A 27,903-nucleotide genomic window follows, 5' to 3' on the forward strand; every position below is an offset into this window, starting at 1 on the left:
CATCAAGCTAGTTTACAGATCATTTCTTTGTCACTTTTTACTATTTTTTTGCAGTTTGCATCTTTTTTCCCGTGTTTTTGAGAGAAATCAAACCAATTTCCTCAGGTTCAAGAGGTTTAGATGCTAAAAAGACTTCCAAATGCAGCACAAGAAATCTGACGTTGATCTAGGAATTGAAGGTTTAAATACTTTTAAAAGGTTTCTAAGAGCAGCACAATAAAAGTTATGATGCTCCAGGTTTCAAAGGGTTAAGAGACAAAACAGCAAACGAGCCGAAAGGCCATGAGGTCACTAAATAAGGATGATTATATTATGACTGATTTCAGTGTTTTAAGGGATTTGACCCCGGCTGTAATTACCAACCATTTATCCCACTTTGTGTTAATCACCAGTGAAATGACACCGCGTCCTGCTCACATTCTGCTCCCGACACCAACACACCGACTGAAGGCTTAATGCGTCGGATTAGTCGTGACCCCGCGGCTCCGTTCGTTTCAATGAAGCCGTCTGAAGACGAGGACGGGACAAAGACAGCGCGGCTGCACAAAGTGTCAGGGCGGGACAGGAGCTGCCATGTAATCTAATTCCTCTCCTCTTTGTCTTCATTCATTTGCCGTCATGACAGATTATGTTTAAACGGGAGGAGAGAGGGCAGGATGATAAATGAGAGCGAAAAAAGGGGGAAGAATGAAGAAGTGGAGGAGAGAGGTAGACGGGACAATTAAGTTACAGTCTGGTCTGCGGTGAGAGGAGAGGAGCGCGGTGTTTGCGTGTCCTCCTGGTGAATTTGATGTCAGGATTCGTTGTCGCTAATGTCGCTGTGAAGTGCACGAGGAGTCCTGATGGAGTGTGAGTTTGTTTGTGTGTAAACGATGTGCACGGTGTCAGAAAAACAGCCCAATTTTCAGCTCTGTGACGATGCATTTTCCACAGTCGAAGAGTTTATTTAGCCGAAGGAACTCTTCATTCTCAGGTTTATAACAAATATTCACAGTTCACATGTCTGCAGATACATGTTTTTCACATTTACAGTTAACTAAAGCTGTCAGACAATTGAGTGGAGTAAAAAGAACAATATTTAATCTCTGAGATGTAGAGAGTAGAGGTATAAAGTTGCATAAAAAAGTATTCAAGTACCTCAAATTTTTTGTTAACGCTTTGAAACCTGGAGCAGCATCACTTTTCTTGTGCTGCTTTCAGACATATTTTTCAAGTAATTAAACCTTTAAACCCTGTGCAAATTGGGTTTTTTTGTTTTGTTTTGTTTTTTTTCAAACAGGGAAAAAACTTGATGAGAATTTTTCACAAAAACATTAATAGATTTAGAAAATGATTTGAAAAAAGCTAGGAAAAATTAAAAAAAAGAGAATACCCAGGGAAAAACTATATTCATTATCATCACAATTATATATTTAAAATTATGTTACCAAATTATTATAGCACTTTTTCCACGTCTTGTTTCCTTTTTTTCCTTTTATTATTATTTATTATTAAAATGTATTTATTTATCTGACTATTTATTTTTCTCATTTTCAGGTAATTTTCTTGTCATTTTTATTAATTTCTTACAAATTTTTGGGTAATTTCTTCTTTTCCTGCTCATTGCCTTCTTAACAAGTTTTTTAGAAAACAAATCAAACCAATTTGCTCTGGTTTCAAAGGGTTAAATACAGCTTTTGCAGCTTTTTTGCATAAACGTGGCTAAAAAACGTTAGCCTCTGTTAACCCCTTCAGCAGCTGACGTCTCTGTTTTCTTATTCCTGCAGGCCTACTTTCGTCAGGGGGTTGCCCTGCAGTACCTGGGTCGTCATGCCGACGCCCTGGCAGCGTTCGCCTCCGGCCTCGCCCAGGACCCCAAGAGTCTCCAGCTGCTGGTCGGCATGGTGGAGGCTGCCATGAAGTCGCCCCTCAGAGGTACGGCCGAGTTCACACGCAGTCCGACTTCTTTTCCGCGTCTCGTCTCTCTGCACAACAACATCAGGCAGATTCATTTCTCCGAATATTCTCCCCGTAACCTTGCGTCTGAGAGTCTTAGGAGCGGAGAGTGAGATGTAATGCGCCGGGGAAACTGTCAAGTTACCACTTTCCTTTGTTGTGTTGGGTATAAAAAAGTAGCCCTTGATGATTCAGATCTCAGAGAAATGGATGCACGTTCGACGTGACAAAGAGGCAGAAAAGAGACGCCTGAAGAAAAGATGTAGGAATAAATAAAACAAGCGAGTCAGCTGAAATAGAAAGAGAAACGTGTAGGAGTTGAAATTGAAAACAGCGAGTTCGTGGAGGAGTCTCAGGGAGATCGGACTCTGAAGAATCCACTGCTGCGTGAATCCTGAGGGCACCTGTGTCCACAGCCAGGTGAAGACGGGACGATGTTTGGTGTCTGAGACGGACACATTCATACGTTCATCCGCAGAGACAGAGTGCAGGTGCACCGTCCATGAGACAGCGCTTCATTGGAGTCCTCAGGGACAAGTTACTGCAGGTGTTTCTGTGGGAAAACCTACGAGGTGGAAGTATTCGCAGTGACAGACCGTAGTCTGTCTGTCCTACTACTACTGCTAATACTACTTCTGTTACTACTACAACTACTGCTACTGTCACAACTATACCAACAACTACTACTACTTCTTCTTCTTCTGCTGCTACTACTACTGCTACGACTACAACTACTGTTACCACTACTACTACTACTACTACTACTACAACTACTACTTCTGCCAGGCAACTACTATTACTTCTGTTACTACTACTACCCCTACTGCTACTACTACTACTGCTACATCTATGAATACTGCTACTGTTACAACGATAGCTACTACTACTACTACTTCTTCTGCTGCTCCTACTACAACTACTGTTACTACTGCTACTACTACTATTCCTACAACAACAACTACCGGTGTTACTACTACTTCTTCTTCTACTACTGCTACTACTACTACTACTACCACTACTTCTTCACAACTACTACTTCTATTACTGCTACTTCTTCTGCTACAATTACAACTACTACTACTACTACTACTACTACTACTACTGCCAGGCAACTACTATTACTTCTGTTACTACTACTACCCCTGCTGCTACTACTACTACTGCTACATCTATGACTACTGCTACTGCTACGACGATAACAACTACTACTACTTCTTCTGCTACTACTACAACTAGTATTTCTACTGCTACTACTACTATTGCTACTGCTGCAACTACAACCAGTATTACTACTGCCACTACTACTACTTGACGCTGTTTCCATACTTTCTGCCATTTCTGCTGCCCCGAAACGTCACGCAAACGTCACAACTTGGCAGCTCGGGTTAATTTCCTAATTTCCGACTAGCAATTACAACTTTGCAGGGCCGTTTATGTGCTTAAGTAACTAATATGAGCAGTTTCACGTAGGAACTATTTTCCTTCTTCTGAACTTCACCCGCCAACTGTATCAATGCGCAGAAGAAAGTGTTCGTATTCAAGAAGACCACCACCGTGGAGTTTGCATGTATTTTACATTATTCTCTCATTGTTTGGGACATCAGGATCAAGGTTAAGTTTTTAGTCAGGGATGTTGTTATAGCTTCTTTAAATGCAGACGGCACGTTTCCTAGAAAAAAAGAGGTATCGATAACAGCGGGCAGATGGGGTCCTAATATCAGGAGTTATTAATGAGTTTGGTTCGGGTCAAAGAGTCAGGACGTTAGTTTACCAGCAGCAGCAGCTCTGATTCACCCAGGACTTAATGTTTGCTATTTGTTATACATACTTAAAACGCAGAAGTGCTCATAAACGTACAAATATTCAAATTCAAATTAGATGTATTTCCATATTCCAGAATCTTCTAAGCATGCTTATGGTAAGGAGCAGAGTGCAGCGAAGGGTTAGCTTTGTTTATTAGCTTGGATTTGCTCCTCGTGGAGCTCACGATGAAATATTTACAAGGTAGATTCTCGTGTGTCATTGATCTATCCACCCCACAGTTCACAGTCTACTTTAATGTGCAGGTCTCTGCAGCATGAGGAGATGAAGCAAGAGCGCATACAATCAAGAATGGTTTGCAGGCGAGTGTTGGCACAGGATTATGTTTTTGCCCTTCAGCTGTATCAGAATGAGAGCAAGGCTTCTTGGGAATAGCCTTCTGCTTGGCAGGCTGCAGCTTCAGTGTCTGTGCACGTGGAATTTTGCATCTGCTCGCACGCTGGAGAGCAGATCTAGTTTGAGTATTCACAATATTTCCCTTTGAGGTAGAGCAATGCAGATGTATTGAGCACAGGGCCGGCGGTAACTGACCAAATGAGCTGCTCTCTTTGTTGAAGTGAAGCATTTACAAACAGCATCGAGGACTTTGCTCTCGGTGTTTGATCACAGTATGTTGTGATCAGCTGTAACTGTGAAACTAAACTTACAGCCTGTAGCCAAATGTGGCCCCGATAGAGAGTCGGGTGGCCCCCCAACCATTCTCTAATTCACAGTTTGCATGCTGGGAATTGTTTTTGTACTTTTTAGAATACATAAGGTGCCAGGGTGCATAAAACAGCACCAAAATATAGCTTGTTTATCCAAAAACGTGCCAGTGGAGGATCCTCTGCACCCTCTAACTGAGCCCTTAATGTCCTAAAAATCTAGAAATGTCCTAAAATCCTATAAATGTACTACATTTTAGAAATGTCCTGAAATCCTAGAAACATCCTGAAATCTAGACGCATCCTAAAATGCGAGAAATGTGTTAAATTCCTAGATGTGCAATAAAGTCAGAAAGGTGCTAAAATCCTAGAAACATTGTCAAATCTTAGAAACATACTAAAATACTAGAAATGTCGTAAAATCTGTGAAATGTTGTAAAACCTTGGTAATTTCCTTAAATCATAGAAATGTCCTAAAATCCTAGAAACATGTTAAATTCCTTGATATGTAATGAAGTCCTAGGAAGATGCTAAAATCCTAAAAACATCTTAAAATCCTAGAAATGTTGTTAAGTCCAAGAAAAAATTCTAGAAAAATTGTGAAATCCAAAAATGTATAAACATATTTCAATTCCTAGATATGTCATAAAGTCCTGGAAAGGTGCTAAGATCCTTGAAACATTGTAAAGTCTTAGAAATGTCCTAAAATCCTAGAAAAATCGTAAAATCCGACAAATGTTCTAAAATCCTAGAAATGTCCTAACATCCTGGAAATGTATTAAATTCCTAGACATGTAATAGAAAGGTGCTAAAATCATTGTAAAATCCTCAAAATGTCCTAAAATCCTAGAAATGGTCTAAATTCCTAGGTACTGTATGTCCTAAAATCTTCATGCTCAACCATAGAAACATCGTGAAATCTTAGAAATGTCCCAAAATCCTAGAAACATCGTAAAATCCGACAAATGTCCTAAAATCGTGGCAAGTATTAAATCCCTAGACATGTAATGAATTCCTAGAAAGGTGCTAAAATCATAGAAACTTTGTAAAATCTTAGAAATGTCCTAAAATCCTAGAAATGTCCTGAGATCGCAGAAACATGTACGGGGCCGCTGTGAGTGGCCCCTGGCCTCCTGTCATTTTGCACATGTGGCCCTGCGGCAAAGCAGGTTGAGTATCTGTGATCTATCGCATAAAGTGTTTTTCTTCGGCCTGAACTACAAAGCTTCAGTGTGCAGATCTGACGCTCGGTGGGAGGTTGTTCTGCTGTCCAGAGGTTGCAACCTCCAAAACTCCATCTCCCGAAAGCTTCAAAGCGAGCGAGCCTCGGAGCTACGACGGCGAGTATCAAGTGTTACCAGGAGTCGTCATGCTCGAGTAAGCAGGAGGAAGGGCAACATGTTGGACCGTGGAGAAGTCCGATATTCAGGGAGTGCAGGAAGGGAGTTGCAGCATTAACAGCACGGAGGACGGGGCGTCCTCTGGGTCGTCTGTCCCCTGTTGGGGGCCGCTGATGTCTTCTTTACGGGCTGATGTGCTGTCGGGCATCAGCCAGCAAAGCTGCTAAAAAATAGAAGGAGTCCTTCCAGTTCTTACTGGGGGATGTTTACCGAGTCTGCATCAAGTTAGCGTGAGAGTCCAAACATTTAACATCACTACAGTTTTTCAGTTTGGCGAATTCACCAAGACTGAGACCAGCTGCAGTTCATTTCATTTGCATAAAGGGAGGTTAAATACGACCTCATGGCGGGCTGTTTTGTCACGTGTTGTGCATGTTTTGGAAAGTATGGAGGCCCATTTCTGCCCAAAAAACCTGATCCTGTTTTCTTAATTTTTTTAATTTTCTCTTAAGTTTAAGATACTGTGTAATTGGTTTGGGTAAGTTTCTCATTGTATTGATTTAAAATCTTAAAGTAATGATTTAATATCTCTAATACATACAGACATACATAAATACATAAGAAAACTTCTAAAAAAAAATATGAGTTAATATCTTAAGTTAATTAGTCATTTAAAAACAATGAAGTATTTCAGAAAAATTAGAAACTTTCTAAAAAAGAAAAGATATAATGACTTAACATATCTTGAAAACAAATGAGCAGCTTTCTCAAAAAAACGTGTTAGTATCTCAAAATATGACTTAGTTTCTCAAAATAATCACTATCACAAAATAATGACTTAGTACCTGAAAGTGCTGAGTTATTTAAAAAACGTTAACTTAAAATACTGGGTTTTTTGACCTCACTATGTTTTTAGATTAATTAATTAAACACTAAAATTTAATATATTACATGCAAAGTAGATTTATTTTTGGTATCTTTGCTGCTGACAGTCTGGGATATGTCAGTGTGTGAGTGTAGCTGCTGACAGTCTGGGATCTGTCAGTGATCAGCAGCTACATTGACTGTGACAGGTCACCTAGTGGAAATAGCATGTATTTCCTCCATATGCCAAATATGGTCAAAATGACCTCATCAGGTGGAAAATAGTCAAAATGACAAATTCAGAGTCAAAAGCCCAGAATGACACCCAGAAATAATACAAGTCCTGTTTTTCTGCTCTGATGGCTGTGGGATCAAAAATGTCAGTTTGAATGGGTTTCAATGGAGCATTTTTGGACCTGAACAGTCTGAATGTAACTATTTAGTTTCCACAGTGTATTTTAGACTTATTGTAGGAGCTGAGCTGCAAATTCACTGATTACACTCAAATACACAATCTGGACTACATTTAGGACATATGCATCAACACACACACACAATTATCAAAAAAATGAAGAATGAAAAGCGTGTAAAATGCACCAAACAGTCCCTGATGGTTAAATTACTTAACTGTTGATGATACGTGTCGATATAGACCCTCAGCTTTATATATATCATGTACTCCATCCAGTTGCAGTTATTCTTTCTCATTTCTGACTTGCATTACAAATTTGTTCCTATTCTTTATATTCATTAATAAAACATTAACACTGTAAAACTAGTTTTTATTTGAGGCTCGACAGTTGAACCTGCGAGCCTCGAGAGCCGCTCAGTGTTACACAAACAGAGGAGCTGCAGCAGTGCGCTGACAGGACTGCAGTGTAGTGAGGTCTGGAGCAGCAGCGGTTGTGTGTAACGGACATAAAACTACTGCCAATAATGAACACAGATTCAATCAATCTGCTGTTGTTTCTGTGCAGCAGAACTTCATTATCGGCACACTTGTTTTCAGTTTCACTCCGTCACGATGCTGCTGACAGAGACACAGCTTTTCCAAAAATATCAAAATATCCACTGCTGCATGAGACAGCCTTTAATAATACAAACCACAGTCCAAAAGCTCAGTTTGATGTCTCCAGGCGGCGTTCACTCGCATTTCACACTCTTGTTCGGCGGCTGTCTTCTGAGAGTTTCACAACAATCTCAGTGTTTGTCAAAAACGACGATGCTGCAGACGCTCTCCGTCCTCACGCAAACCGAGCACTTTATCAGTTATCTGAATCTTGTCGTCACATTTCATTTCAGTAGAAAATTTGATCATAAAAAGGCTTGCTCAAAAGTAATTTTTTCCCATGACAAGTAGAAAATTTGTGCCGTGAAGAAACAGTTTCACTTTCATCCAAAAAATAAAGAAATCATGCAGTCATTTTTATCACGTTATTAAACAATTCATCAAGGGAAATGCACGTTTTATGGCTGGAGACTGCTGCAGAGCTACCTGCTAATATAACTACTGTATTTCCACTATTAACCCTTTGAAATCTGGATTGGGGTGTATTGGATTCAGATACTTTTCACAATATTTAAATCTCTGAACCATAAACAGCAGCATAGATCGACTTTGCAGGAAATGTCTCACAAACTGCAAAAAACAAATAGATTTATTTTTTTATTTAAAAAAAGCTATTTAAAAGCTAGGGAAGAATGTCTATTCAAATATATTCACAATTATCATCATGTTTTTAAAATTATGTTACAGAATTATTAATGCATCTAAAGCATTTTTTCATGTTATTCCTTGGCTTTTTTTAAAATTCTTTTTTACTATCCTTGTTTTATTTCGTTTAATTTGTAGGTGCTTTTCTTGTTTAATTGGAATTTTTTTAACTTGACATTTTTGTCAATTTTCAGGTAATTTTCTTTTTTTTTTGTTTTGTTATGTTTTTTTTTAGTAATTTTATGCTGTCGTACGTAATTGCTTCTTAAAATGCTCATCACCTTACATTTGAATGATTTAAAAGAAATCGAGCCAGTTTGTTTAGGTTTCAGAGAGTTAAATGCCAATACTCCGCTCATTTATGAGGCTGCACGAGCCAACAAATACTTCACAATAAAAGCCTTGTGTCTGAATGGTTCCTGCTGACAAAAAAAGTTGTCAGAGGGCTTTTATTTTGAAAACAAAGCTGGAAAGGTTGAGTAAAACATATATTTGTTATTTGTTCATGTCTGAGACAGAAATTGAAACTGCAGTGAATAGCGGTATGAAGTCAATATTATTATTTTTATTACTGTTATTTTTGCTGAAAACACATGAAAACACATCATTTAAAGTAAAAAACCCAGACCTCCTCTCAGCAGCGTCTTTGTGCCCCCCCAGACTCCCTTGAGCCGACCTACCAGCAGCTGCAGAAGATGAAGCTGGACAAGAGCCCGTTCGTGGTCGTGTCCGTCATCGGCCAGGAGCTGCTGACCCACGGTTTCCACGGCGCCTCCGTCGTGGTGCTGGAGGCCGGGCTGAAGATCGGCACGTGCTCCCTAAAGCTGCGTGGGTCCGTCTTCTCGGCTCTGAGCTCGGCCTACTGGTCTCTGGGTAACACGGAGAAGAGCATGGCGTACATGCAGCAGGACCTGGAGGTGACCAAGACTTTAGGTAAGAGCGGAGAGCGACGGAGTCCAGTGTGAGCGCACGGTGAAGACAAAGAACGTCACGTGCTCTCTGTTTCATCCACAGGTGATCAGTCGGGCGAATGCCGAGCTCACGGGAACCTCGGCTCCGCGCTCTTCTCCAAAGGCAGCTACAGAGAAGCACTGGCCAATCACAGGAACCAGCTGGTGCTCGCCATGAAGCTGAAGGACAGAGAGGTGCGTGAAAAAAGAGTGTTCTCATGTTTATTCATGTGATAACACATGTTGAATCGATTTGCCGTCAGTCTCAGTTTAAGCTCATCACACTTTACTCAGGTATGCTGTTGGCTTGATCAGTTTTTGCTTCTGAGGTCACCAAAACCTGCAGAATCATAGTTTTCCTTTCCTCACATGCAGCTCACAACGGGAGATCGTCCGTATCACGCGTTCTCACTTAAAGCCTCAGGAGATAACTTTTAAATATTTAATTCTGAATTTAATGTTGATTGCACGATGTAATGGCTTTAGGACAATGAAACAAACTGCATTAAAATCGGTTACTATGCAGTTCTTCCTGCCTCTGAGTGCTGAAGCATCGATTTACAGCACAAAAAGAAATGCATCAACCGTTGTGCAACAAAAGCTGGAGGAAAACTTTGTTTTCCTAGATCCAGAGCTAGTGAGTAATTTTGCAGTGAACGGGTGATTTTGCGTTTGTCATTATTGTCCACAGTAGCAGCGGACTGATTTGTATGCTGATATGTGTGTGACATGTTACTGTAGGGAATATGAAACGAGCGTCACATTATATGAGCAGTTATTCTGATTTACGCCATGACTGTTGGCCATGTAATATGAAAAGCTGCCACATTGCTAAAATCATGCAACCATCTTGCATAAAAGCGTTATTTCTCAAAGAAATTGAATGGAGGTGATGCACAATGAATGAGTCCATAGTAACGGACAAAATCACGTCTTCTTTTATGTTAAAACTAGTAAAATAAAACTAAAATAACCACAAAATTTCCTCTTCAGTGAACTTGTTTTTCTTCTCTCCGTCACGTGTTGATGGTGTCGTTCAGTGTCGATCGCCGTGGATAGTTGCAAAGCTCAGAGGAAAACAAAAAGCGGATCTACCAGTCTTTGTGACAACGGCGTCAACAATAATCCAGTTTGGAGATGATAGGCGTGGATACAATTAAAAAACTGAAAACAAGTCGTGTTCCACTTTAAGAAATGCTCTTTTTAGTTTAGGCGAAGGGCGGCGCCTGGGTGAAGCGTGCCGGAGGCAGGAAATGACAAATATTTCACTGCGGTCACATAGCTGGTGTGTAATTTAGTCATGAATAACAAATAATAATCACTCTGCCACCTGAGCTACAGGGAGCCTCTTAATCTGCGTTTGTCTTCGTGTTTAAGGAACAAAAACCAGCAGAAAGAATCAGAAGTTTACGTGTGCAGTGCTGATACAGTTTAATTTGTTGTTTATAACAGTATCTTGGCTACCTGACATGTTTTATTGAAGAGCCGTAGCTGTTCATCTTCAGTCTATATGATATGACAGCGTCAGCAGTTTATCCGAGACTGTAAATCTCCAGAGATTATCTCAGATTACATCACACACCAGTCCGAAAACAAACTTCTCTCTGCACAGTTTGAACATCTCTCTCTGCTCTCTCATGTTTTCTGGAAAGCACTTTTTTTTATTTTCTTCTTGTTTTTCGCCTCGGGCCGCAGCTGAACTCAGCGTCTTTCTGCTCAAACACTTTGGACAGTTGTGAGAAGAAGAGTTAATTAGGTCGCTGTTACAGATTAGACTTTGGCCTCTTTATGTCTCCAAACACAAAGTGAGGCTGTCAGGTTGTTTGTGTGTGTGTTTACCTTTGTTTAACTACTGCCGTGTGTGTGTGTGCGTGTGTGTGTGTGTGTGTGTGTGTGTGTGTGTGTGCGTGCGTGTGTGCGTGTGTGTGTGTGTGTGTGTGTGTGTGTGTGTGTGTGTGTGTGTGTGTGAAAGTCATTTTTCAGGATTTAATCGTTTATTTTTGATCTCATGATTCTGTGGCCGTGCAGCGCTCAGTGGAATATTTTAATGTCTCTTTATTATTGAAGGAGAAATATAAACAACCTCACGTGTCCATGTGCGTTGATCAATAATGACGTTGGCTTTTCTTCGATTTCGTGTGCCAGCAGAGTTTTCGTTTCTGCACAAATATCTGTGAGTGCTGTGTGCGAGAGCGTGCTGTCAGTCAGATTAACGGCTTATTTTTTATTATTTATTTTATCTATTGCGTGTTTTTGCTTGCTTTATTGCAACTTTTGCTTTTGTTTGTTAATTAGTTTTAATCAACACCGAGCAAAATAATTTTCTAATTTTTCTGTGAGGTTTGATCAAGATTAATCGCATGGATAAAATCTTATCTTTTGTAACAGTAAATGCACTTTTGCATCGTAATATCAATATAATATTGTATGTTAGACTGAATTTTTGCATTTTCTGCAAACTGTTTAATGCTCTTTAATGACCCCAAGTCTTTTATTATTATTATTTATTTTATTAAAACTTCACTGCAAAAAAGAAATTAGGAGACATTTGCGTTTCCTATACTTTTATTACAAACAAACGTGTCATAATAAAATAAAATAAAATAAAATAAATAAATAACAAAATAATAATAATAAAATCAAACATTAAATAAAATTTTAAAAACAGAATAAAATATACCCACAAAAATACAAAAAAGTAAGAAAAATTAAATAATAGAAGAAAAAACAAAGCAAAAATAAAGAGAAAGAAGACGCACCCATTTTTTCGTTTCCTGCATGAACAGATATGACAGAGATATCAAACCTCTCATCAGACTCATCAAAAAAATAAATACGTTTGTTATGCAAATTACTATTGAACTTTGAATGATGACTAAAAAGATAAAAACAGCAAAGTTGTGCTCGTGATTAAGTTTTACATGAAGAACACCCTGAAGTTTCCTCCTCTCTCCTCCGGGCCCTTTTTATTTCCTCAGCTCTTCCCAGAAATATAAACTGACTCAATATCTTTTGATTAATATTTTTATTACAGTATCTAAACTAACTGGAAAGGTGGGCTGATTATTATTATTATTTATCTTCTAGCTGTAAACTCAATAAGATGTTTGTAATGTTGAGCTTTATTATAACTCTGCCACGTTCACTGTAATGTTGTTAAAGGCTCCAGTGGACCCTCTCACACAAAGCAGCTCGATATTACACCCACACACACACTCTGACACACACACACACACACACACACACACACAAGAGCACTTAATAGCGTGTGATTGCATGGTGGATGTGTAGAGGCGGATTGAGCAGCTGTCAGTAAGACGAATGAGGGTTTGAGTGAGTTCGTTTTAATGGAAGCAGCGAGCGACAAACAGGAGTGCGGCGCGTCTGCTCGTGTTTCTGAGCAGCTCCCGTCACATTAATCCGGCACGTCTCGTCCTGTCATGAAGCTCGGTGTCCAAACACTGTCTCCGTCGGAGCTGCTGTGTCCATCGTGTTGTTGACAGACAGATTATCGAGCGTCTCCTCCACAGGTGCACAGCCTGAGGCCTCTGAAACACGGTCATCAACACAAATCCATATCTCCCACTGTGGGTTGCTCTGCCGCCGCACACGTGTGTTTATCCCAGTGTTTCCAGACGGCGTGCTTCCAAACAAAGACGCCGCCTGCAGAGAGCTGATGCATAACCTGCAGGCGTGGACACACATTAAAAAAGGCAACAGCTTTATGATATAGATAATATAATGCAGCCTAATACGAATGCTTTCCATCAATCTTAACTCATCAATCAATCGTTGAAGTCTGATAATCATTTCTCTATTTCACGTTATTGCAAAACAAATTTCTTTACATTTTGGACAAAATAAGACATTTGAAGACATCAATTCAGCTACTAACATATAGTGAAGGATATTTTTTTATTTTTTTTATTGTTGGTCTTTATATTATAAACAGCAAACTGATTAAACAAAGAAAGAATCAACAGATGAGTCATTTATGAAAATAATTGGTAGTTTCTTCACTATTTATAAAATAAATACGATAAACACTTCTGGGAAGTTCAGGTTGTGTCAAAGATTATTAGTCCCTGGTTGTTTTTGCAGCTCACTCGACCAAATAAAATGTAGCCGCCGTACATTTCTGCAAAACACGAATACATTATTATTACGTTTCGTACGTATCATATCTGTGTTTCTAAAGTGATGTAGTCATGAGCTGACTCACTGAACACTGACGACTGAGAAGCAACTTGGCAAGAAATTGATTAAAGGTGACAAAAAAATTATGAAAAAAATGAAAAGAAATAAAAGAAAAAGAAAAAAAATCTAATAAAATTATATTATATATATTAATTAAAAGAGAACTACATATATATGTATTATTATTATATATTTATGATTATGTTACAGAAATATTATTAATGTAATTAATATATTATTTTAGCACCTTTTTTCAGGTCATTTCCTTTCTTTTTGCTCATTTACTGAAAGTTTTCTAACTTTTACTAATGCTAATTGTTGCTCAAGTTGCTCATTGCCTTCCTCTTATGTTCTTGTAAGAAAAACGGGGCCAGTTTGCTCAGGTTTCAAAGGGTTAATGATGCATTCATTTGATTATGATGCAGGAAATCAAGGAGTTTCTGGATTCATAATTATGAACCAGAATGCCAAAATGACAGAAACTTGTGCGAAACACTTATAAAAATCTATAATGAGCTCATAATGCTAAATTTTGGAGTGAAACTTCCTCCTCTTCCTCCGCAGCCTCCCCTCTTTTTGTCTCTCTGTCCCCTCTCACCTCTGCATGCACCGACTCAGACTTTCGGTCTCTCGGAGTCAAACCAGTTACCTCAGATCTGTCATTTCCACCTGACGCAGCAGGAGAACTCATTTCTCCCTTTATCCCATGCTGAGGGTGAAAAGCTCATATTTTTGGGGGGCGATTGAGCTTCGCTTTTCTAAACCGCCTGCCTCTCAGCCGGCCGATTTATCGAGCGCAGCAGCAGGCGCGGGATGCAGAGCCGCTGTCTCCTCTTTATTTAGATTTACAGATCTTTTCCTTTTCCCTTCCCACTCACACGGATTCTCTGTTTACCCACGCAGACCTCCCTAATGAGATTTTCTGCAACATTACATAAAAATAAAATAATGACAGGTTGCATGTGTGATGTTTTTCCGCGTAAAATGATGACGTTTGTCAGTTTTTTTTCTATATATCTAAACACACAGTGTGTAGAGGCTCTCGGGCCCAGACACAACATGATTGGATTTTTTTGTGTGTTTTCTGGTGCCGGGGAAACATTGTGTCCTTGAGGGAAATCAAACACTTGTGTGGCCGGTGGACTGTACACACAGAGGCCTCCCCGTCATTTATTAAATCTCCCTTTCCCGCCTCGGAGATGTGTCGACTGGATTTTATGTGTTTACACTCATCACTTTGCTGGGAATTGGGGTTTCAGCGGGTGTGTGCTGTCGTCTTCTCACACGCAGAGAAACACGTGAACAGACGTGAAAAGAGCAGTTTGTCCTGATGTTAATTAGAAGGTGAATTTCACTAAAGGTCAGTTTGGCTGTCTTCAGATTTTAGCATTCATTAAGGCTCTGATTTACAGGGACGCGGTGCTGCTGCGTGTCTGAAGGATTCGTTTTTTCACAGATTACAATAAAATATGTTAAAATCAGACTTTCCAGTGTATTATTAGGTTTCTTGTGGTGAAAAGTAGCTTAGTGCATTCAGTGCTTAAAGTGATGGTTCACCCAAAAAAGAAAATTCAGTCATCATTTCTTCACCCTCATGCAGATGGAAATTCAGGTGAAGTTTTAAAATCCACAAAATTTGCTGGAGTGTCACGGGGAAAAGGCGTTAACCTCCCAAACAACTAAAGCAAACAGTGACCAGGATTTTAAAAAATATAAAATTAAACCACTAAATGTCTCCATACTGCTCAACTGAAGTAATCCAAGTGTCCTGAAGCCCCAACGTGCTAAGTTGTTTTGAAAAACGTCACTGGCCTCATGTTTTTAGCCTTGTTGTAGCCTGTAGCTCCATTTTCAGGTAATTTTGTTGTGTTTTTTACTAATTTCTTGCTGATTTTTGTGTAATTTTTCTTTCATTGCTCATTGTCTTCTTCCCATGTTTTGACAGAAATCAGGCCAAAGGTTTCAAAGAGTTAAAAGACATAAATAACCACTATATCTTCCATTTAAAAAAAGAAAAAAGCCGACAATATTCAAGCAGAAATAGAGTTTTTTGCTTATTATTTAAGGAATACCTCCGCTGACGAACACACTGGTCTGACTCAGGTTAGAGTGCGTTTGGGATATAAATGAGTAACGAACATGCTAATAACTCCTCTTTAATAATTCATAGCTCCTTCTCCTCCTCTCTCGCACGTTCTTTAAACTTGCAAACATTTCATTATAGTCTCCGGCTCACTCTTTGCTGTCCCTCGCCGTGTGCTTTCAAAGGTCAAAGTCATATTTAAATTTTGGCGTGTGTGTGTGTGTGTGTGTGTGTGTGTGTGTGTGTGTGTGTGTGTGTGTGTGTGTGTGTGTGTGAGACTGCTGTTTGTGTCCACAGAGACTCTAACTTCATTACTGTCACTGGGATTGTATCAAAGAGATCTGATTTACCTCCTCAGGACAGAGTCTGTTAATGATTTCATCGCGCTGTGTGTTCAACAGATTCTCTCTAACATGTTTCATGTGTTTGTGTCCTTGGGAAAACTCATTTCTCATGTAAAAAATCAGATACTTATATTTACTTCCTAAAAACTCTACCAGCTGTGGAAAGTGGCAAAGTAGGCTTACGTTATATTATTTTTTAAATTACAAAATGTTATTTTATTTTAATTTATTTTATTTTTTAGGCAATTGTCCAGCAACTTTTTATTGATTTTTCCTAACTGTTTTGCCATTTTTTGTTAAGTCGCTCTTCCCCTGTTACTTTTTATAATATTATTTTTAAAATTACAGAAAAAAATATATTGATTTTGTTTTTTTATTTTATTTTATTATATTTATTTTATTTTATTGTTTGTTTTTTTTCCAGACAACTTTTCAGTTTTTACTGATTTTTTGCTATTTTACTGATTTTTTTGCTAATAATAATTATTATTATTATTATATAGATATTTTTTTAATTATGATTGCATTCATGTGTTTATCACATTAATGTTGCAGCTGGTAAAGTTGAGCTAATTTTGAATACTTTATATACTTCTGAGTACCTATAATTGTACATTTATGTATCCATTTCATCTATTTTTACTTGGTAATATTTAATTCTATCTTACACACGGCGTAAATAATAATAATAATAATAATAATAATAATAATAATAATAATATCGTTATTATATTAATAATAATAATATTATTATTATCGTTATTATATTAATAACGATAATAATGTTTTTGATTATTAGTAATATAGTATGTGTCTGAATGTATCAGTTGAGGCTCATCGCTGCAGCACTCAGTGATGAATGAAGGACGTGTCAGCTCAGATTATGGCGTCTCTCTTTTCTCTCGTTCTCTTTGTTAATTTGAAACAGACCTCAGACCTGATGAATATTTCCCATGACTCCTCTGATCAATACCAATAACCTTAAGATTAGTTAGCAGACGAGTGGGAAGGTTTCAAATTACTAAAGCGCGAGCAGCGACCCTTTCTCATTTCTTTAATCAGAGAAACAGACGAGTGTGTACAACTGACACAATGTGTGTGTGTGTGTGTGTGTGTGTGTGTGTGTGTGTGAGTTCACGGCCTTGTTTTCACAAAGACAGCAGTGGTGTGAACTTTGCTGCTGAAACACTGGTGGTTATTTGCGTGGTGTTATGTGTGAAGAGGTGTCTGTAATTAGCAGGAGGAGCGCTGCCTGAAATCATTAGAGAGCTCAAAGTGCTCTGAAAGTGTCCTCGTGCTCTGAAAGTGTCCTCGTGCTCTGAAAGTGTCCTCGTGTGCCGAGGACGCTCACAGCTGCAGAGACTAACAGGAAGTGAAAGATTCGCTCTCGCTCCTGAAGCCTCCAATAACGTTTTCATTTGGAGTGTGAGGAGGTGACGTCCTCCTTTTACCTTCTCTCTGAACAATGTCCTCTAACTGTCCTGCAGTGGTGGAGGACGTATTTAGGTCAGAGACACTCTGACTGGAGGCCACTTTTGCAAAATGACAGAAGGCCAGGGGCCAGGGCCAAGATTTTAGGATGTTTCTAAAATTTTAGGTCTTTTCTCAGGTTTAAGGACATTTATGGGATTTTAAGATGTTTCTCAATTTTAGGACATTTCTGTGATTTTAGGACATTTCTCAGATTTTAGGACATTTCTCAGATTTTAGGAAGTTTCTCGGATTTTAAGGATGCTTATTGGGTTTAAGGACATTTCTGGAATTATATGACATTTCGAGCTCTCAGACTATTGATGTATTAAACACTTGGTGCCAAAACACCTTCGTTCCCAAGAACATCTACACTGAAAACATTAGATTTGAGGGGACAAAAAAACTCGACATGTCTCAGACTTTAACTGAGACAAGAGACGCTCTAAATCCTGATTCTCTCCTCAGTGTTTTTCAGTTTAATGACACATCGGGTCTTTCTTTTTCGCAGTTTTGTGCATCATTTCTCTCAGTTAAACTAATAAAAAATCTCTGAATTGACAAAGGAAACGCTGAGATTTGGGAACACATTGACTTCACTGCACTGAGGGCCGACAGCACAACGAACACGTGCAGTCAGACGGTCAGACGAGCTGTAAACAAGCCAGCACTTGATCCAGATTATCTAACTCACTGATTCCTAACACTCTGAAAAAAGATAAGATTCATCCGCATGTTCGAACTGAGGAGAACAATAAATACACAAATGGGATTAAACTGTGAAGCTGACTGCACAGGACAGTCCTCAGGTGTGACTCCTTCACACCACATTCACCGAGCTGAAAACAGCAGACAGAAGAGTCTGAAAGCGACGGATACAAACGTGCAGTCAGCACGACTCTGAGTTTAACATCAACGAAAAGCACGAAAAAAAACAACCTTTAACACCTGGATCTCCACCACTTTTCTTGCTCAGATGCTTTTCACAAGTATTTAAACCTTTGAAACATAAAATAAATGAAAATCAAAAATCTCTGCAGGTTGTAATAAACAATCTGCAGAGATAAATGACTTGTTGCAAAAACAGTGATGAGTTATTATGTTTTAATATGTTAAAGTCAAAGCTTCTGCTTGCTTTTGTGTCTGAACATAGTTTGTGTTTACTGGGACTGTGTGACTGGTTTAGTCGCTCTCTTTACTGGGCACTCAGCAGTGTGTGTGTGTGTGTGTGTGTGTGTGTTTTCAGGCGGCGTCGGACGCTCTCAGCAGCCTGGGCCACGTGTACACAGCTATCGGTGACTACCCCAACGCGCTGGCCAGCCACAAACAGTGCGTGCTGTTGGCGAGACAAACGCAGTGCCAGCTCTCCGAGGCGCGCCAGCTGGGCAACATGGGCGCCGTGTACACAGCGCTGGGAGACTTCCCCAACGCCGTTCAGTGCCACGAGCAGCACTTGGACATCGCGAAGGTACAGAAGCACGTCTCATGATGTGTCGTTTCTGATGGAGGAGGAAAACTTTGTGACTGCTAAACTTTTCTGGCGATTCGGATTCGCCCAGTGAGATCGTAAAGGATCATTCTGGTGTTTTTTTATTGTCAACAAAAACAAAAACTCCAAAACCAACAGTAAATATATCCACTAACAAGTATTACTGTGTATCAGAGCCTGAAATATCCTCTTCCTCTGTGCCACAGAGCTCCACTGTTGTCCAAAAACTGTTAACTGTTGCACTGGGTGACATGTTTTTGTCATCACCATTAACACACACACACACACACACACACACACACACACACTGTGGTTCATTTTGCCTCAGTCCCACACACACTCTTCTGCTGACACACCAGAGCAACAAACACTTTTATATCACACACACTCGTATCACTTTGTGCACTTTTAAAAATCAAGCTTTAAAAATTATTAATTAATATTATTTTTTACTTTCATTGAGTTCGTTTTTTAACCAGCGTCATTCCTAATCACAAGAATCAAATATTTATTTATTTTCAGAATTGTAACCCTTTAAATGCCAGGTTTTTGTCATGATGCCACTATGTTTTTAGACATAAAAATAGCTATTTATTATTTTCAATGTACTTAAAAAAATAATAATATTAAATTATTTTCGGTACATTTCACAATTAAGTAGATTTTTTAAAATTTTATCACAGCCTGGGATTCAATGATTAGAAGCAACACTGATTTATTTATTATTATTTTTTGTGCAGTGTCAAAATCAAGAATTTTCTCCATTTTTGGATTTTTCTTTCACTGTGAAAGGCCTGCCAGAAAAACAAAAGCTATCTTTACAAAATTACCCTAAAACAGGATGAATAACTGTTACACAGATGATCAATTTGGGGATGAAGTTTTCCTTTTACTGTATGAGATCATAAACTACAGAAAAGCGCACAGTTCTTCACTTTAGGGTAACACATTTAAAGAGAGTTTTGAGGTTTTTTATGACAACAGTGCTGAAAGACTAAACAAAAAAAAAAACAGAATTCAGCTGCGATGTGAAAAAGCAGCCAAATATTCACAGGGACGATGTTTCATAAACAGGCTAAAAATGGATATCCTGTGTACTTATATAAAGACACCAGCTGCATCCAGTAATTGAGTTTAGGATTATTATGGAGAGAGGCGTAATTTGTATTTCAAGACTAAGATAAATTCAAACAGGAGGAGATCAGTTACTGGATGTTGTGTTTATTTTAACGCATCATTTGCTGAATGTAGTATTTTATAACAAAGTTACTGCACATTTCCCCAAAGAACATGGTGTGTATTCAGGACTGTAGTAGTGAAATATTCTCTGCAAATGTTGCACAAACAAACAGACAATAATGTGTGCACATTTCACTTTTTATGGTACGTTTTTTTTGGATGAAGTGTAAAATTGCAAAGCGGCCAGCCCCTGCAGCCAGCATCACGCCTCTGTGCAGCTCGCTCTCCCCTCACATACAAATTGACCATCTGTTGACAGTTCGATTTGTACCAGAATTAAGTCAAATCTTCAGACTACTGAGAGTTTATGAAGTTATTTTTTTCACAGTTTAGTGTTTCAGCTTGTAACGTGAAACAACTTCTCTCTGTGAGGAGCCGTGAGGGTCCTTCTTTATCATTCAAAACAGAAAATATATTTTTGTTTGTATTTCTATAGAGTTAAAATGCATCATTTTGATTTTGAGTTTGTTTTTAACTCTTTGAAACACTTATCAACGTCACTTTTTTGTGCTTCATTCAAACAGCTTTCAGAAATATCTAAGTCTTTGAACCTGGAGCAAAATGGTTTGATTTCTTTTGAAAATATAGGGAAAAAAGGAAAAGATCAACTTTGCGAAAAACTTTCTGCATTTTGCAGGACATTAGTAGATCTAGATTTTTTTTTTGAAGGCAAGAGAAAAGTGTCCAGTAAATTATAATTACCATAAATATATTTTTATAATTATGGTACATTCTTATTATCATTTTTTTAAAAAAAGTATTTCAGGTCATTTTCTTGTTGTTGTTGTTTTTTTTTTTTTACTTTGCTTTTTTCTTTTTTTCTTGCTCATTTTCTGATGTTTTTTAACACCTTTTTTACTAATTTCACACAAATTTTTGGGTAATTTCTTATTGCTCATAACCATTTTTCCCAAAGCATTTGAATCATACCACTTTGTTCAGGTTATAAAGGGTTAATGCAATGATGCAAGTGACATTGTTTTAAAAACAAAATATTTATTCGGTCTTTAATTTAAGTCATGTATGCCTACTGATAATGAAACAGAGAATATTGTTACTAATACCTAATATTTGCTGACTTGGGACACTCAGAAAATGTAAAATTGCCTCTGACGTAATTTCTAAATGTGTGTTTTTGCAGACTTTGGAGAACCGGCGTGAGGAGGCGCGGGCGTACAGCAACCTGGGCAGCGCCTACCACTCTCAGCGGGACTTCGACAAGGCCATCTCGTACCACACACGGGTGCTGGAGTTAGCTCAGGAGCTGACCGACAGAGCCATCGAGATGAGGGCGTACGCTGGTCTGGGACACGCCGCCCGCTGCATGCAGGTTGGTTTTTAACAGTATTTTGTAAGTATTTTGATATTCTGTGAATAATAAACGTGAGTAACGTTTTTTCTGTGCGATCCTCAGGACCTGGACAGAGCTCGGCAGCACCATCAGCACCAGTTAGAAATCGCCCAGGAGCTGCAGGACAGAGCGGCTCAGGGTCGAGCGTCGTCCAACCTCGGTGAGTTTATCCAGCCGCACATGTTACACGTGTTCGCTTCCAGAAATCAGGAGAAAATTAGAAAATATGGTGAGGAGAAGTGAGCATAATCAAGCTGCACCGTCACCCCCAGAGGATAAACAGATGAGGAAGGTGTCAGATTCTTCTTTGTATTGTGGAAAAGAAAAAACATCACAAAAAACAAGGTGTGCATGTTCTGAATAAAAGAAGAAAAGAGTCTACAACAACAACTCTGGCTTTAAATTACTGCTTCATATTCAGTTCAATAGTCGATCTGACGGCGCTCTGTGTGCTTTCAAACATTTAACAGAAATGCAGAGCGATGCCTTAAAATAACCACAAACACAGCCACTATAATGAACGCCACAAGATACCTGTTTTTGCACAAAAAGTTTATTATGGATGATATATGAACTATTTTCCTAAAAAAGGATGGAAATAAGTAGTTTTGCAGCAGAATTTTGCTGGTAAAAACTTGAAGTGTTGGGATTAAAAAATCCTATTTAATGCCCTTTTTCAGACTCAGTTTGATTTTTTTAGTAAAATCACTGAAAAAACAACAACAAAGAGGCAAAACTGTAGATAAGAAAACAGAGGGGTTGATGGAAATATTGTTGTATTAACCCTTTTTAACCTGTATTGATATAATTTTCTTTTGATGCAGTTCAGAAGTTTTTAAATCTTTGAAACTGAGCAAAATTGGTGTGACTTCTTTCAAAACCTGGGAAAAAATACAATGAGCAACTTGGCAAGAAATGTCCTGCAAACTGCAAAACTTTTTTGCAGATTTAGAATAGAAAAAAAAGAAAATAATGATAATAATAATAATAATTAAAAATAATAATAAAAAAATAATAATAATCTAGAAAAAAATGTCCAGAAATGTCCTTTCATGTAATTTCCCAGTTAGATTTTTTCAGGTATTATTGTTACTATTATTATTATTATTATTATTATTATATTAATTATTATTATTTTTGTTGTTGTTGTTGCTGTTATCACATCAGTAATTTATGTATAGAAAGACTAATGTTTTCATATGTCGGGAAATAGTTTCGCTCTTTTCCTCTCTGACTTCATCGTGCTCTTTGCAAACTTCAGAGTAAACACTGTGAATGTCTTTTATCGTATTCTGCATGAATTTCATTTTCAAAAAGCGAATGATGTGATGCAGTTTTAGATAAAAAGTAAAAGCAGTGTTATTAAAAAATATCAAAAAAAAATATGTCCAGAAAAGAATATGTCCAGATTCTAATTAAATATTTACAATTATGTAACAGAAAAAATATACCTATGTGTTTTTTTATTTTCTTTAAGGTCATTTTCTTTGATAAATTTCCTTTTTGCTTTTTTTGTGCTTATTTTCAGGCAATTTTATTACAAACTTTTACTAATCTCTTGCTATTTTTTTAGGACATTTGTTGTTAAGTTAATTGCTGCCTCCACTTGTTTTCGCAAGCACAAAAAAATGTCCTCGGGTTTCAAAGGGTTAACCACTGAGCAGCTGTGTCACTGCTGTCGCCACGGTGACTCAATAGACGGACTGGGCTGTTGTCCGGGACCTGATCAAGTCAGTCTGCATCGATCAGCAGCTCACAGACAAATGGACTCTTCTTCTGTTACATTTGAGCACCAAGTACATTTCCTCAAGTACTGGACTTAAGTGCAGTTTTGGATTCAGGCCATGATCACGTACTTGGACGCTCCAGTGCAGGACTTTTACTGCACTGTGCAAAAGTCTTTGGCCGCTTTAAACTTTGTTATTTCAGCAAAGTAAAAATGATGATACACACCGGCATGTATATATCCCCTTTAACCCTTTGAAACCTGAGAAAATTCCCTTGATTTCTTTCAAAAACACTGAGAGAAAGCATTGAGCAACAAAAGCAGAAATTACCCCTAAAAATGCAAGAAATTAGAAAAAAACAAGTAAAAGAAAATTACATTAAAATTTGTAAAATAAATAATAAAAAAAAACCTAAAATTAAATAAAAATGAAAAAGGAGGGGCAAAAATCAAACAAAGCCAACAAGATGTTGAAGGAGTGCATTGAAATGTATAATTATCTAACATAATTTTAAATATGTAATTATGTAGGTTTCCCTAGCTTTTTTGTTCTTTTAAACCTAAAACTTTCTGTTCGCTTTTAAAAAAAAATAAATTTTATAAATCAAGTAATTTCTTGCAGTTTGCAGAGCATTTGCTCATTGCCTTTTCCCTCATGTGTTTTTAAACAGAAATGTACAGACGTTCAAAGGTTAAAATACCTGTGAATGGTGTCTGAAAGCAGCACAAGAAGAGGGATGCAGCTCCAGGTTTCAAAGGGTTAAAACTGTGTTAAAGTCTATTGTGGCCTCAGATTGACGCACAGAACTGTACTTGCAGTGCAGTATTTTCACAGTGTGGTATTAGTACTTTCACTGAGGACCTGAATACTTCTTCGGCCCCCGGCCGTAGATGATGTGATGGTCCTGCTCTCCATCACCTGAGGCCGATCACATGACCGCAGCACAGAGCTCTCCGGCCAATCAGAGCTCATGTTTTATTAACGAGGTTCTGGTTTCTGCGGCCACATCGAAATGTGAGAGCTGCTGAACCCGACTCCACCGCTGAGTGGACAGCTCGCCACTGTGTGTGTGTGTGTGTGTGTGTGTGTGTGTGAGATCATATTGTTTATCGTATTTATTATTATTGTTTTATTTCAGCACTTTTCTTAGGTCTTTTCATTGTTTTCCCAAATTCTTATTGCTTATTTTCAGGTACTTTTTTTTGTAGCCCTGACTTTATATTAACATCTGGCTCATTTTTGGGTCACTTCTTGTGAAGTTGTTTATTGTTTTAAAGTTTGCTGGCAATATGTTTGTTTTTGTGATTTCCTTTCTTTCAAAATTATGACTTTGTTCTAGTCAAATTACACCTTTTTTTCTGTAAAATTACGACTCTATCCTTGCAATATTGCGACTTTATTCTCATTAAGTTAAGATTTTTTTTCTCATAAAACCACAACTTTCTTCTCGTACTATTACGAAATAATTCTGGAAATTATGACTTTATTCTCAGAATATTACGACTCTATTCTCATAAAATTACAACTTTTTTTTCTCAGAAAATTATTACTTTTTTCTTGTAATATTTTAAGTTTATTCTGAAATTTTATTTTTTTTTCTTTGACATGGCCTTAATCCTCCATCGTAGCTTTCAGATCCATGAAGTGCAGTAAAAAAGTACATTTACCTCTGCGATGTAGCTGAGTAGAAGTATTAAGTAGCATAAATGAAGTGCAAGTTTCCTCTTTTGTTTGTTTATTTAAACACGTCTTGTGTTGAGTTTTCGGGTTATTTTGGGCGTTGGAGGAGCAGAAGTGAAACTCGCTCTGCAGGAGCTGAAGTGAGTCTGAGAGGACGAGCGTCTGACAGACGAGCTGCAGATCAATGACTCACATCATCATTTATGGATGATGCTTTTCTCTCTCAGAGCTGCTGACTCCACAGCGCTCCGTCCTCCTCTCCTTTGTTTCCTCCTCTCCGCCCTGCTCTCCTTTCCTTCTCTTCTCTCCTCTCCTCTCTTGTTTTCTTTTCTCCTCTTTTCCTTTCCACTCCTCACTTGTATCCTCTTCTCCTTTCCTCTTGTATTTCCTCTGTCCTCTGTGTTCTCCCATCCTCTTCTCTCCTTTTTTTGTTTCATCTCCTCCCTTTCCTTTTCATTTCCTTTCTTCTTTTTCCACTACTTCCTTGTTTCCTCCTCTCTTTATTCTGCTCTCCTTTCCTTCTTCCATCCTTGTTTCCTTCTTTCTACCCTTGTTTTCTCCTATCCTCTACTTTTCTCTCCCTTTTTTGGGGTTTGATTTCCTCCCATGTGTCCTCCTTTCCTTTTCTCGTTTCCTCTTAGTCTTCTGTCTGTCCACCTTCCCTTTCCTTGTTTCCTCATTTTCTCCTCTATTCTTCCCTCATTTCCTTGTCTTCTCCTTTCTCTCATTTCTTCTTCTTCTTCCTTCCTTTCCTTACCTCCTTTCTTCCCACGTTTCCTCCTCTCCTTTCTCACATTTTTCTCCATTTCCTTATCTCCTCTCCTCTTTTTCCCTCCCTTTTTCCCCTCCTCCTCCTCTCCTCCCTAGTTTGTTGCTCTTTTGTCCTTTCCTCCTTTGTTCCCTCTCTTCTTCCCTCTGGTATATGTCCTCTCTTCTCCCCTCATTCCCTTGTCGTTTCCTCCTCTACTCTCTTCTTCTCCTTCCCTTCTCTTCTTCCTCCTGCCATTTCCTTCCTTTGTTTCCTGCCTTGTTGTCTCTTATCTTCTCCTCTTTTGTTTCCTCCTCCTTTCTCCCATCATGTTTAATCCTTTCCTCCTTTGTTTCCTAATCTCCTCTCTTGTTTCCCCTTATCTTCCATCCTCCTTATTCCCTTCTCTTCTCTCGTTTCCTTCTTTCTTGTCTCCTCTCCTCCACCCTTTTCCTGTAAAAAGATCTTATCAACCTTAATATCAAATATCAAACTCAATATATAATTTACGCTCTCTAACTCCAGAAATATCTCCGCTGGAGTGTTGATTCGTGTCATGAAACTCTTTAGTGATTTGTTTTGGTGCCGTTTAAAGTTTAATCACCACTTTTCTGCACCAAATTCCAGTTTGATGATGCAACACATTTTACATCTTTAAATCAAACAAAAAACAGCCGAATGTGACACATAAAGCAAAGAGTTGCGTGTTTCTCACATCGGCCACACCCGATGTATTCACTGACGACGAGGCCTTTTCCCGGAGGTCACCACCTCCTCCCCCTCCTCTAATCTCTCCGTGCTGTGTCAGCCGAAAACCCCGTCATCAGATCTCACCTCATTTTCCACACCTCTAATCCTCACGGCTCGGCTCTGTGCACGCCGCGACCCCCTCTGCGTGTCGGGGAATCCCGGCATCCGTCCTGCAGCGTCTCTGCAGAGAGCTGGCGCGCTGACGCCTCCGAGGAACTCACGCTCGTGTGTTAGCAGAGTTTAAGAGGACGGCTGGAACTGCAACCAGCGACTCCAGCCAACTCTGCAGGCTGCTCTGTAATCCTCTTAGTGCGAGACCCCGATGAACGAGGTCTTCCTCTCCTTATCAGCAGCCTCCTCGTCTTCTGCATGTAACCTGCTTCCTACATATTCCACACAGGGCTTAAAAACACCCTGCGTTAGCCCAGCATCACTGCCTTTTTTATTTAAACACACAGTTTTATGTTTCCTGCAATCGACTCAACGCGGGCTGACTTCAGGAGCAAAGATGTGTGCATAAAAATCATGTTGTTAACTCTTTCAAACCTGGAGCGACATCCCTTTACTGCTTTCAAACATCGTTTACAAGTATTTAACCCTCTGAAATCTGAGCAAATTGGTGCAAGTTATTTCAAAACATGGAGAAATAAAGTCAGTTAGCAACTTCATAAGAAATGGTGTACAAATTACAAGAAATTAGTAGATTTAGATAATCTTTTTAAAAAGACTGGGAATTTTTTTTCTGGGGATAAAAAAAAGAAAACATATATATATTCATAATTATGATAATTACACACATGAAACGTGTTACAAAATTATTGTAATTTTTAAGCACTTTTCCAGGAGTGATTAGTAGTATTATGATGATGATGATGATGATTAATATAATAATAATAATAATAGTAATAATAATAAAATTAATAATTGCTTTTATTTTTTAAATAAGTAATTTCTTGCTAATTTTTGAGTCATTTCTTCTTTTGTTGCTATTGCCTCCCATCGATGTTTTGAAAAAAATCAAGCCAATTTGCCCAGGTTTCAAAGGGTTAATGCTGGCATTTTAAAAAAAAAAATTTCAAGACTCAGAATCAATCATAAGTCCATCTATTACAGATTTAAAATAAGGGCGGATTTTTTTCTCTTTTTTCAAGGTCATTCCTTCTTGTTTATTTATTTATTTATTTTTATTTATTTATTTTATTTTTTAATTTATTTGGGTTTCTTTTTTATTTTTTAATTCAGGTAATTTTCTTGTACTTTTTTTTTTTTTTAACTATTTTCTAGTTTTTTGGGTGATTTCTTATTCTGTTGCTCAATACCTTTTTGTTCTTCGTGTGTTTTGAAAGAATGCAAGCCAGTTTACTTTGGTTTCAAAGGGTTAATAAAACCAGAACATGCAGTGGGAACATGTGCACTTCATGCATACTTGATGTCACTCGTACACACAATTGCAAATGAAAAATAAAAAGAATGAAATATGCATCATTATTCTTTGAGGCTTCGCAGAGCGTGACTGACTTCTTTTTGAAGTCGCACACCCGTCTATAATACGCCAAT

At 38.3% G+C, this 27,903-nt stretch overlaps 1 protein-coding gene across 2 annotated transcripts in view; it reads left to right on the top strand.

Moving 5' to 3' along the window:
- Positions 1–27,903, top strand: part of ttc28 (tetratricopeptide repeat domain 28) — a 124,099-nt gene that overhangs the window by 64,624 nt on the left and 31,572 nt on the right. For both annotated transcript variants that reach the window (XM_042509420.2, XM_088070674.1), the window contains exons 3-8: positions 1,767–1,914; positions 8,979–9,251; positions 9,333–9,463; positions 18,609–18,830; positions 21,232–21,420; positions 21,505–21,601. In XM_042509420.2, coding sequence (XP_042365354.2) covers positions 1,767–1,914; positions 8,979–9,251; positions 9,333–9,463; positions 18,609–18,830; positions 21,232–21,420; positions 21,505–21,601 — 1,060 coding nt within the window. The remainder of the gene's footprint in view (positions 1–1,766; positions 1,915–8,978; positions 9,252–9,332; positions 9,464–18,608; positions 18,831–21,231; positions 21,421–21,504; positions 21,602–27,903) is intronic.

This window comes from Plectropomus leopardus, chromosome 20 (assembly GCF_026936395.1).
Source record: "Plectropomus leopardus strain MGB_pleo_1.0 chromosome 20, ASM2693639v1, whole genome shotgun sequence".
NCBI lineage: Eukaryota > Metazoa > Chordata > Actinopteri > Perciformes > Serranidae > Plectropomus > Plectropomus leopardus.